Raw genomic sequence first — 16893 nt, forward strand, 5'->3', positions numbered from 1 at the left:
ACGGCTGCTTTCCAGGCGACCACGTGACATTCCGTTGCGATAGGGAATATAATGGAGTTAGAATGCGATTTATCTACTTTTTTGTAAGAACAGTTTTGTACAATTTGAATCGACATAGTTAAATTAGTAGTAATCTAGAAACGCCAAAGATCCATCGCGGATATAAATAGTTTATCCTTGGAGCAGGCATCCAATAGAGATAGCACAGCATGGTTGCTTTCCCAGGTGTCAACCTGAATCAAGTTTTTCTTTGATGGTCTTGTGATATTCCATCGCGCCACAGACTTTAATGGAGTTAGAATGCTATTTTATCTATTTTTTGGCGATAAAAGTTTTGCATATTTTGAGTTGACACATTGACGTAGGCAATAATCAAAGATCGGCTAAGAATTATCACCCGTACCACTATTTTATACTAAGGGTAGGAATCCAATAGAGATAGCACAGGGTTGCTTTCCAGGCGCCAACATCAAACAGGTTTTTCTTTGACGGTCACGTGACTTTCCATCGCGCCACGGACTTTAATGGAGTTAGAATGCCACTTATCTATTAAATTTTTGGCAAGAAATGTTTTGCATAACTGGAATTTACATAGTTGAACCGAGAGAGAGTAAAGATTATCAACAATAATTATCATGTCAAGGATAATGCGAAGTCTCGTCACGTGACACTGAAAAAGTGACGCATCTTCGTAGAATTGTGCCTTGGTTAGGTAAACAGTAGTATCTGCAGAAATGAGTTTCCGAGATATTTTAAGAAACGCGTTTTGGATTCAATATTAACAGTCAGGAAATGTTAGAATTTTACGTTTTTTCTTTTAAGCTTAAACCAAATAAGCAAGCTTGTACAATAACGCTAACGTACAATAGATAACAAAAATGCAAAAAAAAAAAAAAAAGTGAAAAATGAAAAAAATTGCAGTTATTGCCCTTCAACTTTCCACAGCAGAGCTCTTCTTGACACTTCTGATTTAACTCTTCCTACTAAAAACTTGCTTTGAAATTTTATCACAAGTGGGTGTTTTCTGACCTGTCTCTTCGTTGCTCATTTTATCGTTGTCACAGATATTGTTTTCAACGACTACATCTTTATTTTACGGAAATTTTAGAGTTAATAAAATACAATATGCAACAAATCAACTGTTGAAGTTTGTTCTCGTTTTCAAACTTCCTAATGATTTTTCTTTTCTACATAAAATTACTTTTGTTTTTCAACTTTTAACCTATCAAAATAACGAAGTAATAAAGAGGGAAGACTAGTGGTAATTAACAGAGACCGAATGATATGAAAATGGAAAAATGCATATTATCCATATTTTGTTTTCTTGGACGTCAGTGCATATGAATGCGATAAAGAAGCTAATTTTCAATATAAATGCATATTAAATTATTTTTCTTCTCTTGTTTTTGATTTTGTTCATCACAAAGAATGAAAAATTCGGGAGATCCACGGAAAACTATTTCGTGGAAAAGGAATTTGAGTAAGGGGGTGTTTTCAAATAAACCTGAATTATAGTATTTGTTTACGTCACGTTTATTGAGTTTCAGCAGCTTAGATTTTTGTGTTAGAAAAACAAAAAAGAAGTTTTTTCGAACAGTTACCTGAAATTTTCCGTATAAATATGTATAAAGCAGTGAAAGAGTTCGGGTTCTGATCAGAAAAAATAATCGACTACAAATAGGAATGTAATTTAATAGTGAAGAAAGAAAATTTTTCATCTTTGGAAATGAAGTATATGAAAAAAAAATATATCTTATTAGAGAAACATTTTAAGGAGGAATTGTGATTGATTGCAATAAAAGTAATTAGTGTGCGTCCATTTTCTATATAAAATTGAATTGATATATATTTATCCCGCTTAACAAAGTGAAAAAATAAAAAGACTTCAATTTTTATTCAGATGTATCTCAGAGCCTGACTAACGAAAGTCACCTCCTCGCTACTTTACAGAAGAGAGGGGAAATGTTTGCATGGTGCATACAAAGTATGAGATTTGCACTTTTAACACTGGTAAAATATTTTCACTCAAAAATTGGCCTTAATTTCCATTTTTCTCACCCCCGAATGAATGTTGAGTTTTTTTTTTTCGACCCGATCACACGTGGATATATGCCTAGGAACGCAGAGACATCCAAAATATCCGTTTTGACGACCCCCGAGCTAATTGCAACGAATTCTTTCGTGACATCCATATGTACGTATGTATGTGCGTATGTGTGTATGTATCTAGCATAACTCGAAAACGGTACGTCCTAGAAAGTTGAAATTTAATACGTAGACTCCTAGTGGGGTCTAGTTGTGCACCTTCCTTTTTGGTTGCATTCGGGTGTTTCCAAAGGGGTCTTTTGCCCCTTTTTGGGGGGAAGTCGTTGTTAATTTCGATGTAAACTCAAGTTGTGTTATAATTTGTCGGACACTTGGCGATATATCGCCAGTCTTTTGGTCGCCAAGTTTTGTCACCAACTGTTTTGTCGCCAAAACTTGGCGACAAATTTGGCCTTTTTCTTAAATTTGGTTTCAATTCGGCTACTGTTGGTGACATTTAGAGAGTAAACAACTGAATCACATTAAAATTTCCAATAATGGGGAAATGACATTAAATTAGAGTAAAATTACGTTCATATGGCTCAATGCGGAATAGGATTGTGCACCCAATGCACTAATAAACGGAAAATCGCAATTTTTGGACTTACGCTAGTCTGGCTCTGAGACACAGAATTTAAATCTACATAAATAAAAATTAAAAAAAAAAAACTTCATTTATTTTTCTTTTTTTGGTGCATATTTTCATGCATATTTTATTAATTGTTTGGTGCATATGATCAGGACACTACTAACTAAAGACACCAAACTTCTTTTTTTTTACATTAAAATAGGCGGCTCTTCTTGTTCTATACATAGCTCTTATTGCATTCGCAAATCTCAATTTAGCAACATTAATTCTTTCCCTTGCATGGCAAAAGTAATAAAACGATTAAAAAAACATCATGTATCATAAAAATTATCGATCACTTTAGTCTTCTTAAACGTGTCAGTAAAAATGAGACCTGCTGGCTTTGTACTTAGCCGTTAGAAGGAATATTTTTCCCAATAGAAAAACGCTTGAAGACGTATCGCGTGCGACGATTTTGGTTAACTGCAGCAACAATATTGATTATGACAATTCTCTACTAGCGCTCGGTTGAAAATTTTCATTAGTGCTGGTTAATTATCGATTTGGAAAGGTTTTATCTTTTTATCGACGATTGGATCTTTGTAAGAAGATTATTAATGACATTGTCGTCAGTATTTTATTTCATGCAATGAAAGAGCTCAGGATGGCAATGTATTTAAATAAATACTGCGGGATTAATTAAAAGATTTTTTTAAACATAACTGTAATTTGAACTGCAACGGAAATCATTATTCAAGTTGTTTGGTTTGGACAATATTATTTTTTCCTTGGGTATATTTTTCTCAGCTTTTGTACTTGACGAAACATTTACCTTTACATTATATTGTAGAAAAATTGATGAAATTCAAGCTGAGAATGAAGTTGAAGATAAAATATATTCAAAGTGCTATTTCTCATTAAATTTTCATTTATACACTCTTCTGCGTCAAAATAAAGCCATGTGCCCAACCGGGGAACTATAACACATAGCACACCAGAGGATAAGTGGCAGGGCCCCAGGTATTTCAAGCAACGATTTTATATTTCCGTGGCATTTATACAGGGTCTGTATAATAAGTGATGAGAATCATTTTTTCCTGATACGACTATACAGGGGTTGGACGAAAATATGGAAACACCTTGTGAAATGCTTGCGTAAACGTAATCGATGGTTCTAGGTGAGCCTGTAGGTTGCGCTACTGTATTTCCTCACTAACACCATCATTACTCTGTCCTCAATACGTTATACGAAGGTGAACCCAAAAATAACCAGATTTTTGTTCTAAAATATTTATATATTAGTTTATTCACAAAATTTCTTTAGTCTCTTCAAAGTGTTCACCCTTAGATGCAATACACTTGTTAACTCTTTTTTCCACTGTTAGATGCTCCTTTGGAACTCTTTAACTTTGACCATGTCCAGTGCCCGTTGCGAAGCTGTTTTTACAGTCTACATCATCAAAACGCTTAACTTTCAGAGTTTTTTTCATCCTCGGGAACAGAAACAGATCACAGGGGGCTAGGTCTGGCGAATACGGGAGTCAAGCAACGACTGGCCACCCCTGAGAGGCCAAGTAGCGATTAGTAGTAAAAGCTGTGTGTACGGGAGCGTTATCATGATGAAGGAACCATTCTTCTGATCGCTCGCGCAAGTTCCTACTCATTCTTGTTTCTTCTAAAGTTTCGTCAATCGGAAGACGACGACTCCCATTGATTTTTTGGCGGATTTTTTCAAAGTTTTCATCATTTCTAGACGTTGAATGGCGCTCAGAGCAAGCATGATCTTCAACATTCATGCTACCACGTTTAAAGCGCCCAAACCACTCGAAAACTTCTGAACGGCTCATAGCATCGTTCTTGAAAGCTTGTTTGGGCATTTGGTAAGCTATTCCGTTGCCGACTTTTCAAGCAAGAAGCAAAATTTCAAGCTTACAGTTTGTTCTTTTAAAACTGCCGTAATGAGTTCTCAGGCGGAAAGCAACAACACCTGAGAAAACCAACACTACGATCAGACGTTATCAATTAAACTGACGCCAATTGCACAGCTGGTTTGTGAAGGTCTCTACTTGAACCGTCTAGCTGGAAAACACTCTACTACATCTGGGATTGGCATCGCACCATTAGTCCGGTTTCTTTTGGGTCCCACCTAGTAAGTGTCAGTCGTTGTCAGAATAGTGCTTTGTGTTGTTTCGAGTGCAATATGTCAGAACTAAGTGAATACGAACGCGGACGAATTGTTGCAGCTCTAATAGGTGCTTCCGTAACCAAGGTAGTCGAAGTGTTTGGTGTCTCAAGAGACACGGTATCGAAGATTTGTACTGCATGCAGGAAAAGCGGAAAAATATCATCTGCTAAATCACAACGTGGACGAAAATGTGTGTTGAGCGAGCGTGACAGACGGTCATTGAAGATGATTGTGACGAAAAATAAGAGGACGACATCTGCAAAAACCACTTCTGAAGTTAATGTCGGTTTCACAAACCCTGCTAGCGTTAAAACAATAAGAAGAGAGCTCCATAAGTAGGGAATTGCAGGGCGAGCAGCAATCCCAAAAATCAACTCATCAGTCATGCAAATGCCTGTAAAAAGAAAATATGTTGCTGAAGCCATAAAATCTGGAAGATGGCGCAATGGAAGACTCATTTGGTCGAATGAGTCTTGTTTCACGCTATTCTCAACTTCTGGCCAAGTTTACGTCTGGCGAACGTCGTCACAAGCCTACGATTCAAACTGCTTGCTGAAACACGGTGGAGGTTCGGTCATGGTTTGGGCACCCATATCGTGGTATTCTACGGGCCCCATGATTGCCTTGCAAGGTCGCATTACTGGTAAAGATTATGTAACCATTTTGACCGATCAAGTCCATATCATGCTACAATGTTTGTTCCCCAATAGTAATGCTGTGTGCCAAGACGATAGAGCCCCTTCTCACACCGCTGGCATCGTCCAAGACTGGTTTTGTGAGCATGAGGAGGGTTTGTTGTATCTCCCCTGACCACCACAGTCAGCAGCTCTCAATATTATTGAGCCCTTGTAGTTTACTTTGGTGAGAAAACTGCGATCGCTACCCCCCTCCATCATCTCTAACTGAAATTGCCGCTATTTTGCAGGAAGAATGGTATTGGATTCTCTGAACCATACAGGACCTATATTTATCGATATCTAACAGAATTCAAGCTGTTTTAAATGCCAACTGTTGTCCTACACGGTATTAGGCGTGATATTATGGTTTTTTATAGGGGTTTCCATGTTTTTGTCCAACCCCTGTACTTTCCAGGCGTGCACAATTTTTTTAGGTCGGTGGTGAGGGTTACTGGGGATACTCACTCCCCAGTCGCCTGCGAATCTCTGTTCAGGCAGCATCGTCGTTATAGTTTACCCCTGTTACTACCGTCGGTTTCAGTTCCTAAATGAAGAGAACAATTGAGCAACGTTACGCGATTAAATTTTTTGTGGGACGTGATAAGTCGGCCTTAGAGACTTTAGAGAAGTGTAAGAAAATGTTTGGAGATAATTGTCTGTTAAAGGTGCAGGTTTTTCGGTGGCACAAGTGTTTTAAAGATGGCCCGCAGAGCGTGGAGGATGAATCTCGAGTAAGGCGTCCGTGATCCAGCAGAACGGAGGCAAATATGGAATGTGCGTGTTTTGCTAAATTCGGACCTCCAGTTAAGTGTGAGAATGATTGAAGACGAAGTTGGACTTGATAAAATAACAGTTCACTGCATCATCACTGAAAATTTGGCAATGCTGGTAACACCTGCTTCATCATTCAAGATTTCCTGGTCAAGAATGGTATTCCTACGCTTCCACAGCACACCTACAGCTCCCATTTAATCCCAGCAGGCTTCTTTTTATTCCCGAAGATGAAAACATCACTAAAAAGACATTACCATGGTACTCTGGATGCCGTGAAAGTGCATAGTACAAGATTTTTAAAGGACATTTTGGAAGCACACTGCAAAGCAGCCTTCGAAGCTTGGAAAACTCGCTGGGATAAGGGTGCGCAGGCCAATGATCCTATTTTGCAGAAGTTTAGGTCTAAGTATTAATATCTGCAGTACATTTTTAGAACACAGCTGAAGTCTCATTACTTTTTATACAGACCCTGTATGCTAGATGTTTTAAATGAGTCAAGTAAAAAAGAACTGGTCTCAATGATTTGGAAGTAAAATTCTGGAAGTTTTTTAGTGTTCAACATTGAACCTTCTCAACAATTACCGAGTGGGTGAAATTATTATAAAACTTGCTCCTCGTACTCATCGTTTTCCCTGGGTTACATGTCTCAACAGACTTGGAGGACTGCTGATATTTAAAAAAAATAATTAAAAAAAAATTAATTTGAATTTTGACATCTTGAATTCAAATTATTTCTTTCGCAATCACGAGTGTGTGTGTGTGCATGTAGGCGTGTGTATATATGTGTGTGGGTACGCGTGTGTATATGTGTGTGTGGGTACGCGTGCGTATGTGTGCGTGTGTGTAGGCGTGTGTTTATGTCTGTGTGCAGGCATGAGTGTGTGTATGTGTGTGTATGTATGTATGTGCATGTGTGTGTGTATGTGTGTGTATGTTTGTGTGTGTAGGCGTGTGTGTTTGTGTCTGTGTGCAGGCATAAGTGTGTGTATCTGTGTGTTTATGTGTTTATGTATGTGTATGTGTGTGTGCGTGTGTGTAGGTGTGTGTATGTATGCGTGTGTGTATGTATGTGTGTATAGTTATGTATGTGTATGTGTCTGTAGGTGTGTGTGTATGTGTTCGTGTGTGTGTAGGATATGGACGCAACCTGGAGTCGGATTTCGCTAGAGGAGCAGCATCGTGAGGCCGGTCGACGCAGGTATTGCAGTGGCAGGCGGGGGGAAAATAAAATCAAAGGACATCAAAACAATCAAATGAAAACAATAAGCAATTTATAATTGCTCAAAAAAAAGACGCTTTTGACTGTAAGTTCCACTATTGATAAAGATCTTTAGGGATCAAATTTAAGAAAGACAGTGTAGTCGGAATTCGAGATATAGAGGTTTTCGGGAAAATTTATTCGTGATAGATGTGAGAAAAAACACGGAGTTTATGCTGCAAATGCGCGGAAACTGAAAAATTACGACATAGAGAGGTTTTGGGTTCGAAATAAATAGGTTCGACATTTTCATTTTTGTCACTTATAACCATTTTTTTTTTCAAGGGTTTTTCTTAAAATCATAATGTTGCTCAGATATAACTTTTATTCAAATGGAAAAAAAAAGAAAAAATAGGACGTAAACTACTTCAAAATCACTGAGTTAGTTGTGAAAGCTCGTCGGCAAACTGATGGACGCTTTCAATATAGAAAGCAAAATGTTATGTCAAAATCAAGAAGAACGTTATAAGTCCAAGTTTTTCAATACTAATTTATAAAATTCTTTAGCTCATAAAAACTAATATTCGAAACGTGTGTAATTTTAAAATTGTTTTATATGATTTTAGTACTTGAATAGTTCATGAATATGTGTTGAGGATTTTTGATTAGTTAATATTAATCACAAGTTTTATTTTCCTTGAACAGTTAACATTGATCATTCCTTATGATGAAATCGACAAAGATTCTGCTCTGATAGAGATGTTCGCCCAGAGAGGAGCTTACAAGTGTAAATATATTGTAGCTATTGGTGCTCTTGCTGGTCTGACCGTCAGTATGTTTGGATCCATGTTCCCTATGCCTCGCATTGTTTATGCCATGGCCAAAGACGGTCTTATTTTCAAGTAAGTGTTTCGTTTCTGGTCTCAATGCAACGTTTGCTAAAAGTGTTCAGTGCCAACTTAATATTCTCAAAAAAAAAAAAAAAAAGTACAAGAGACAAGATGTATTGAAAACAATTATTTTCTTAATCACTGGATGTTATGCGATTTTGTTTTTACTTTGAATTGGATAAATTAATTTTATGAAAAAGATTTTTCTTAATCTTACATGATAGCAAAGCACAAGAGATGTAATTACGGGAAGTAAAATACCTAAATTTGAAAATGTCAAACAGAATCTCCGATAAATATCGTTGATGTACCCAATGGTATTAATATTACGTTACAGTACACTTCAGGATACCCCATACCTACCATTACACGTGCTGTAGCACTTTGGGTGGGGTCCTGAAGACCATTCTGACTTTTAATGACCAGGAGTTAAGTCACCCCTGACTCAACATCTCCAGAGGTGTAGATTCGGAATGGAAACTTCTAGGACTTCGTCAACTCGACATATTTAACAAGCCTCAGTCAGCAGTCACCATCAGCGACCACGGAAGATTCTACGGTCGACTGGCATCGAATTTGGAGCCTTCAGTCTCTTGTCTAACGCCTTAGCGATTAGGCTGCCTTCCAATGGTGTTGTGATTTACGGGGAAAGATGGTTGTCCAATGTTCAATGAGCTGTTGTGCGACGTTTTTGAGCCGTGCGGGTCAGGCAACTGAATCGCATCGCTGCGACCTTGTAAACCTTATAGGGCGAACTAGGTTTGACCTACCCTTATGAAGTTTCCTAAAATTGTTGCCATTAATGAAGATTAAAAGTTGTAAATAAAACGAGAAAGTAAGAATTTCTACCTCTTTCACGCGAACTAATTAGAGTTGCCAGGGATTGAAAGGTTCTTAAAAATGAGTAATTTACGCTCATCGAGTTTCCGAAAATCGTTATCTTTATTTTTACTAATAATAAAGCTGAAAATCTCTCTGTCTGTCAGGATCTCTGTCCGGATCTCTGTGACGCGCATAGCGCCTAGACCGTTCTGCCGATTTTCATGAAATTTGGCACAAAATTAGTTTGTAGCATGGGAGTGTACACCTCAAAGCTATTTTTCGAAAATTCGATGTGGTTCTTTTTCTATTCCAATTTTAAGAACAAAATTATCATAAGATGGACGAGTAAATTACGAAATTATCATAACGTGGAACCGTAACATGGGCACAAGCCAATTGGCGAGATACGAAATTATCATAACGTGGAACCGTAACATGTGTACAAGCCAATTGGCAAGAAAATTTACCATACATTATTTGTAAATATACAGGCGAACCAAAAGACCTTTTAATTTTTCTATTACGGGCGAAGCCGTGCGGGTACCACTAGTCATAAATAAAGAGTAAAATGTGGAAATAAAACGCTTAAGTAAGGTTGCCTACCTTTTACGGCTCGCTAACCAGGGTTGTCTGGGGATAAAAGGTTTTAATGAGGGAGATAATTTACCCCTCTTCAAGTTTCCGGAAATTGTTGTCATAAATGAAGAGTAAAAGTTGTAAATAAAACGCTAAAGTAATGTTGCTTTCCTTTTTCCGGTCCCTAAGCAAGGTTGCCAGGGGCTAAAAGGTGCCCAAAAATTAGTATTTTATCCACATCGGGTTTCCAAAAATTGTTGTCATAAATGAAGAGTAAAAGCTGTAAAGAAACGTTAAAGTAAGGTTGCCAACCTTTTTCTGGTCAATAACCAGGGTAATCAGGGGCTAAAAGGTGCCCTTTACCGTCTTCGAGTTTTCACATAAGTTATATGAAAAATGTAGGTAAAAATATTACAAAACTGATGGCCTAGGGTTGCCTAAGCAAAAGTGCTCCAGTCATAAGGTTGCCGCTATTCTAAGTTTCAATATTGAACTTCGACTATTATGCATTACGAGACGTGTACAAATGTTACAGCGTGATAATTACCTATTAGACCATCTGCTTTATCGATATTTATACTTGGATATTCAAATGAAGAAATAAACAGACAATTTTATAGACTTGTACTAGACAAGCAAACTGATCACATATTTTGTTTAGGGAAGTCTGACATGATGTAACAGTAACAGTTCAAATTATGTGTGTAAATCAATTTGATATTTTAAAAATGCGTTGTGCGTCTTTGCCGATGCATTTACTGTTTTTGAACATGCATCTGTATCAGAAAAGCGTTTCGGATACAAAATCTATATCAATTATTTATTGCAGATCTCTGGATCAAGTCTGGGATTTCACTGGAACCCCTGCCAAAGCAACATGTATTTTAGGAGCTGCCACAGCTTTAGTTTCATTACTTATGAGTTTGGATGTTCTTGTAGAAATGATGTCCATAGGTAATGTAACATGCAATTTTGTTAAGCAGGTGCTAAGTTATTAAAACAATCGATTATGGTTTGGACAAATTGCACATTTTGACCTGCCGATTTCAGATGAGTTTTACTGTTCTTTATTTATTGACTGGAAAATCGCCCGTCGGGGGTGAATTGACGGGTGAAAATTGCTGCTAAATTTGAACGAAGCAATTGCCTGTTTGGTGATGTTTTGGTAGTTGAAATTCTAACCCTGACTCTAGTGGATTAACCCTAAATTCCAGTAGATAGCGTTCATTATTGACCACATTTTCATTTCTTCTTTCCCCTGAAATGACAGTCTTACCAATAAAACAGTTAAGTTTCCGGATCCGGTTCAGCCTTGTCACTATAAAATCTTTCCCTGCATTTTAAACATTACCAAAATATATTATCAAATCATCATGCCGTGGCGCGAGTCTCATTATTGATGACGTCAAGAGCGTTACTCGATCCGTGCTGGGCCCACTAGACGGTGTTGATGCTTTCGGAACTTGACAATTTAGTACTTTTCTGTGTTAAAACCGATGCAACTGTGATCTGCTCTTGAAATTGAACAGAATCCTGTGCATCCACCAATCAACGGCAAGTTTCAAAGTTGGTTTATTTTTTATTTGACGTTGCCCATTTTGATCGCAAGAGAAGATGAACGGAACCCTGGCATCAACCAATCAATGGCAACGTAATGGAAAACAGGGATTTCATGTAGCGCCCTCTTTGTTGCCATGAGTTTCAGCAATTGTCACGGCCTATATGCGTAAGCGAAATTTAGTGGGGCAATGCCAGATCATTGGCTATTATATGTATGAAGATTTTTTTCAGATATGAATGATGTCTATGAGTGTCAAAGAGTATTATGAGTCATTAATGCGTTCTTTTTGAATGCCAATGAATATTTTGAATGTTGGAAGATGTTTTAGAAACGCTTATTATATTTTCAAACGTTGGAACACATGTTTTAGTGTCAAATTGTTCTTTCTGGCATCAAACCCAATTTTTTGGTCTAAAACCTTCTTCACACCTAATTACTTTTGGTTAACCTAATAAACACAGTATTGTGGCTATTAAATGCGAAATGCATTATTTTGCACGAAATTTAGTTTTATTTAAATTTTCTATGAATACGTTTAAAACTAATAATTAATATGACCTCCACCAAGTTTGATTACATCACTGACACGTTTGGGCCTGGAATATACAAAGCTGGCACAAATAGTATTAGCTTCAACGTCTCTGATCTGAACCATATCTCAATAATAGCCAAAGCTTGTCCAGTGTCAAATAGTCAAAATTTTGGACTATAGCCCACAAATCTTCCTTCAGATTCAAGTCCGGTGAATCACCGAGCCAATCCACAACAGTGAATTTGTTTTTCGAGTAGAAATTGTTGATTCCCTTCGAAATGGAATCACGAGCTGTCTTGTTAAAAAACGAATTTTCCATTCAGCAGCAGTTTAGACATGGTTGGAAGCTCTTTTTGGGTCATTATGACTTCGTTACTGGCATTGTTCATCATTCCTTCTACGGGAACAAGAAATTCCGCTTCCAAAGCACTGAAACAACCCCAAAACATCTTTTTGGGCGGATACGTCAGTGCCTGATTGATTTGGTGCAGATTGAAAGGTTGTCCTTTGCTCTTTCTCTCGAGCCTGGACTTAAATTCTTGAACCACAAAATCTGTTTCTTCAGAAAAGAGAACTTTCTCAATCCATATTTTTGTTTCTGTGTCCATTTCAACCTTTTTTACTCCATGCAGGATATGAGAAGCTACTCCTTGTACGGTCGACCCTCGCTCTAACAGCCTGTATTGCACTTTTGAAGGTAGAATATCGACACCAGCTCCCGCCATGGACCTGGATAAGTCAATGCTGGTTAATCGAGGATTTATAGCATTTATTCAATGTAAAGTTTTGACGTTATGAGCCGAAGTTGTTTCTTTTTTTTTTTTTTTTTTTGGCTGCTTTTCTAGTATGATTAGTTCTAGCATTCATGGCTGTCTTAAAGCGCAATCACTATAGAATATGTTTCTGAGTTGATATCCGTGACACTAATGATGACCCGCCCAACAAGCGAGAAACTACTTCTTGGTGGAGTAATTTGAAGACTTGCTTCACACCGGGTGCATAGGAACACCTACTAATTTGATTGTAATTGCCATTTGAACTCTGAGCTAATTTGGAGTGCTTCAACGTAAGCTTATGCGTGATAAAATGGGGAAAAAAATGACATTTCTCAATTAATGGCCAGTGTTGTATTTAGAATAATCCTAATTACTTCTATATCACGAGTAAAAGATTTGGTTAATGCTAAAAGGGTACTAACTGTATGGACCCTTAAAAAATGTTTTTCGTGCTTTATAGAGTTCTATAGAACTTCTATAAGAAATAGTCTTTAGAAAAGTTTTCTATAGAAATCTATAGACAAATCAATAGAAAAGATTGTATAGAAAGGTTTTCTTTAGAAAGTCTGTAGACAATTTTATAGCAACAATTCTTTAGAAGTGTTCTATAGAAATCAATTAAGTTCAAGAGTTGCAAAGAATATTTTTGTACAAAATTTCCAGGTATAAAGAAACATTTTGCATGCTAAATACTGCTAAAGTTTCATATTTTAAAAAATCTAAAATCAAGGAAAAGATGCATGACAAATATGTTTTTCTAGATAATTATGGAAAATTTAAGTAGTCTACTGTGCTAGAAAAATTTGATTCCTTTTTACATAAACATATTTATTCATTTTTCACGTTTTCGTTTAGTGAATACTTTACTTTAAAATATTATTAATTTTAAGAGGAAAAAAGAAAATTAAAAAAAAAAACTTTTTTTCTTTTGCATCTCCATGCTTTTTGAAACAGGTAATTTAATTCTTTACTCCTTGCCCAGTTATTGTGCATTTGTTTTAAACTGATAGGATTCTTTAGTTATTATATTCATTTACATTCTTGATTACATAATATACACTTTGCCACGTGCATAGGATTTTCACTGACGTAAAAATCTGTCTAACACTTTATTTGCAAGACAAAATTTAATATAAATGCGTTATCCATTTCAACAACACATGCTGATTTTTATGCCATATCTTAATTCTCAATCTGCAGTTATTGGATATTAAGAACGTTATTTAAGATTGTTTTTATCTACACCTTTTTAAAGTAGTTTTATGTTTTTCTAATTAGTAAATAATTTTTAAATTATTCATTGATTGGGAAGTATACATTTCACAAAACTACATTTAAAAACATACTTTTTTTTTATTTAATTAGGGATTATTGAATTTATCAAAGACTTTATTTAATCTCTATAGAATGCTCAAAAGTGTTATCTATAGAAGCGAGTTGAGGTTTCTATACAATACTCTATAGAGTTTCTATAGAAAATTAATTTTGTTTGTATAAAACAAAGGCTTTCTATAGAATTCCATAGAACTATCGTCTGTTTTTCTATTCATTCCGAAATTTTAGTCCAAAAATGTTTAAAAAAAATTGTTTCCCTCAACATGCATATCACCTTTATTTGGGCATAGAAGACTTCGATCATTGTAGAAGTAGAGCTTACTCTCCACAGACTAATGGTATATGTGAAAGGTTTCATAGAACTATGCAAGATGAGTGTTACAATATTTTCAGAAAGAAAATCTAGTCTTTTAGAAGATCTACAGATTGATGTTGCGTTCTTGCAACTTCATTAATGAGGAGAACGAACAAAGAAACTCAAACGAAAATGCAGGGCCTGTATAACATTTACCTAGGCTAAACATTTTTTGGGGGTCATCTGAAGTTATACCTCGTAAACAAAAGCATTCACATGCAGAAGTGCCGACTTCAAATACGTTTGACAACTAGTTTAAAACGATTTGTGTGCGATGGGGGTAGATCAATAGTTTTGCTCAGTGATTTTACAGAATAAATTGTCAATATTTTTCTTTGTAGAATCATGCTTCAAATAATAATAAGTACCCAATTTTGTCTTCAGGTACTCTTATGGCATATACTCTTGTATCAACCTGCGTGCTCTTACTTCGATACCAACCTCCCAAGACCACCTTAGTCCAACTCCTACCTGAGTCCATCCGATCTGCATGTCCCACCCCCTCGAAAGAGAATCCAGGAGCCATGTTTCCCGCCACAGCCACCACCACAATCCACACCAAGCGTACAAACCGATACGACTCTTCTGACAGCGACGAGAGTCCTAGGGGTGGAGTCCTGGGGTTCGACGGGGAGCAACAGAGGCCGGATCTCATCCGAGACGCCGCCCAAAGAGACGACGATCTACTCATGAGGGGAGGGGACACGAGTTACGGGGCGGTGCCCCCACCGCAGTCATCGCAACCACCTCCTCTTGCCGCTGCCTTCAGTATCCCACAGAGGTATATTCTTCCTTTTAGAAACTAAAGTAGAATAGCATTAACCCTCTTACCGTCATGCCTGACTGTCAATGAAGTTTCATTTTAAGTGGTTCTGCAGACAAGAAAGTTAAAGATGAATTCACACCAACTGCAAGGATGGCAAAGGGCCCTATTCCAGAAAAAAATCAGTAGCTTCCCGCTTCAGATTGACGCCATAACAACGCCTTTAAAATTTCTCCGTATAGAAATTCAGCAACAAGAGACATTTTAAGGGAGGAGTTACGACGTCAATCCGAAGCGGAAAGCTTCCGATCTTTTCTTTAATACAACCCGAAGCCTCTGTAACTGCACTTTGCGCTCTGTCTTCATCACCTTTCCCACCACCCAAGGGATCGAAAGTTTTTAATCACAATCGAGCTCATTTATAGTGAAGTCATACGTAGCGAATTTACCGTTATAACGTAACAATAACTATCTCATATGTTTTTAAAGAAACATATGGGACATATAACTTACTAGGAAATAAAACGTATTAAGACATATTGGTACATATGGGATAGGTATAGTGTATCATAAAAATTACATGAAACAATGAAAAACGTTTACGAGTTAACGAAACCACGTCGCATTCAGCGAATGAATAAATGGATTACGAATCTTGGAGAAATGGAACGAAAGCATTATGATTCCTAAAACTTGCACATTCCTTAGGGATCAAACAAAAATAATGTCATGCTTTGAAGGGGAGAAGTGTCCGTGGAGCAGTGAGTTTGCAAGAAGAGAAGATAGAATAGCAAGAAGTGTGATCTGTATAACATTTTGGTTGAAATAGAAACCCTCTTTTGCTGTGAAAAGTTTATATATTACTGTAAAATAATTTGAATTTTGACATCTTGAATTCAAATTATGTTTTTCGCAATCACGAGTGTGTGTGTGCTTGTCTGTGGGGGGTATGTGTGTTTGTGTGTAGGGAGTATGCGTATGAATGTGTAGGCATGTGTGTTTGTGTCTGTGTGCATGCATGAATATGTGGGTAGTTGTGTGTATGTGTGTGTAGGCATATGTGTTTGTGTCTGTGTGCATGCATGAATATGTGGGTAGTTGTGTGTATGTGTTTGTGTTGTATGTGTAGGTGTCTGTATGTATGCGTGTGTGTATGTGTTTGTGTGTGTGTATGTGTCTGTATGTATGCGTGTGTGTATGTGTTTGTGTATGTGTGTAGGTGTATGTGTTTGTGTATGTGTGTAGGTGTATGTGTGTGTGTGTGTATGTATGCGCGTGTGTGTAGGATATTGACGCAACCTGGAGATGGCTTTCGCTAGAGGAGCAGCATCGTGAGGAGCCGGTCGACGGTGATGCTGCAGAGGGTGCTGGCGGGAAAATAAAATGATAGCACATAAAAACAGTCAAGTGAGAACAATAAGCAATCGTGATTGCTCAAAAATATGCAGCGTGACATATGACAATGGGAGGAGAGTGAGTAAAATGAAGTGTGACAAGGGGGGGGATACATTTGTGGACAGTCTCTCTTTAGTATCTATGCTTGGCTCCTATTGTGACTTTGAAACCTGTGTGCTGATTTTCGCCCTCAAAATGGGGTCGTTTCCGAAATTTTAAAAGTTTTTTTGTTTTTTCAAAGAGCATTAAATGAAAGCATAGAACAGAGCCGTACAGGTTAGCTGCAGAGTTGAAAATGAGCACAGTTGTTTCCGACGCATGCCGGTACACGACGCACGTGTTCATAGCGGTATGCGCGCGAACAACTGGTGTCTAAAACAAAACGGACCTTACTTAAAAAA

General features: G+C 37.2%; 1 protein-coding gene across 1 annotated transcript in view; it reads left to right on the forward strand.

Annotated features, from left to right (window-relative positions):
* Positions 1 to 16893, forward strand: part of LOC129230549 (probable cationic amino acid transporter) — a 110071-nt gene that overhangs the window by 58639 nt on the left and 34539 nt on the right. Inside the window, exons 6-8 of the mRNA XM_054864953.1 lie at positions 8193 to 8389; positions 10605 to 10729; positions 14719 to 15115. Coding sequence (XP_054720928.1) covers positions 8193 to 8389; positions 10605 to 10729; positions 14719 to 15115 — 719 coding nt within the window. The remainder of the gene's footprint in view (positions 1 to 8192; positions 8390 to 10604; positions 10730 to 14718; positions 15116 to 16893) is intronic.

Source organism: Uloborus diversus, chromosome 9 (genome assembly GCF_026930045.1).
Source record: "Uloborus diversus isolate 005 chromosome 9, Udiv.v.3.1, whole genome shotgun sequence".
NCBI lineage: Eukaryota > Metazoa > Arthropoda > Arachnida > Araneae > Uloboridae > Uloborus > Uloborus diversus.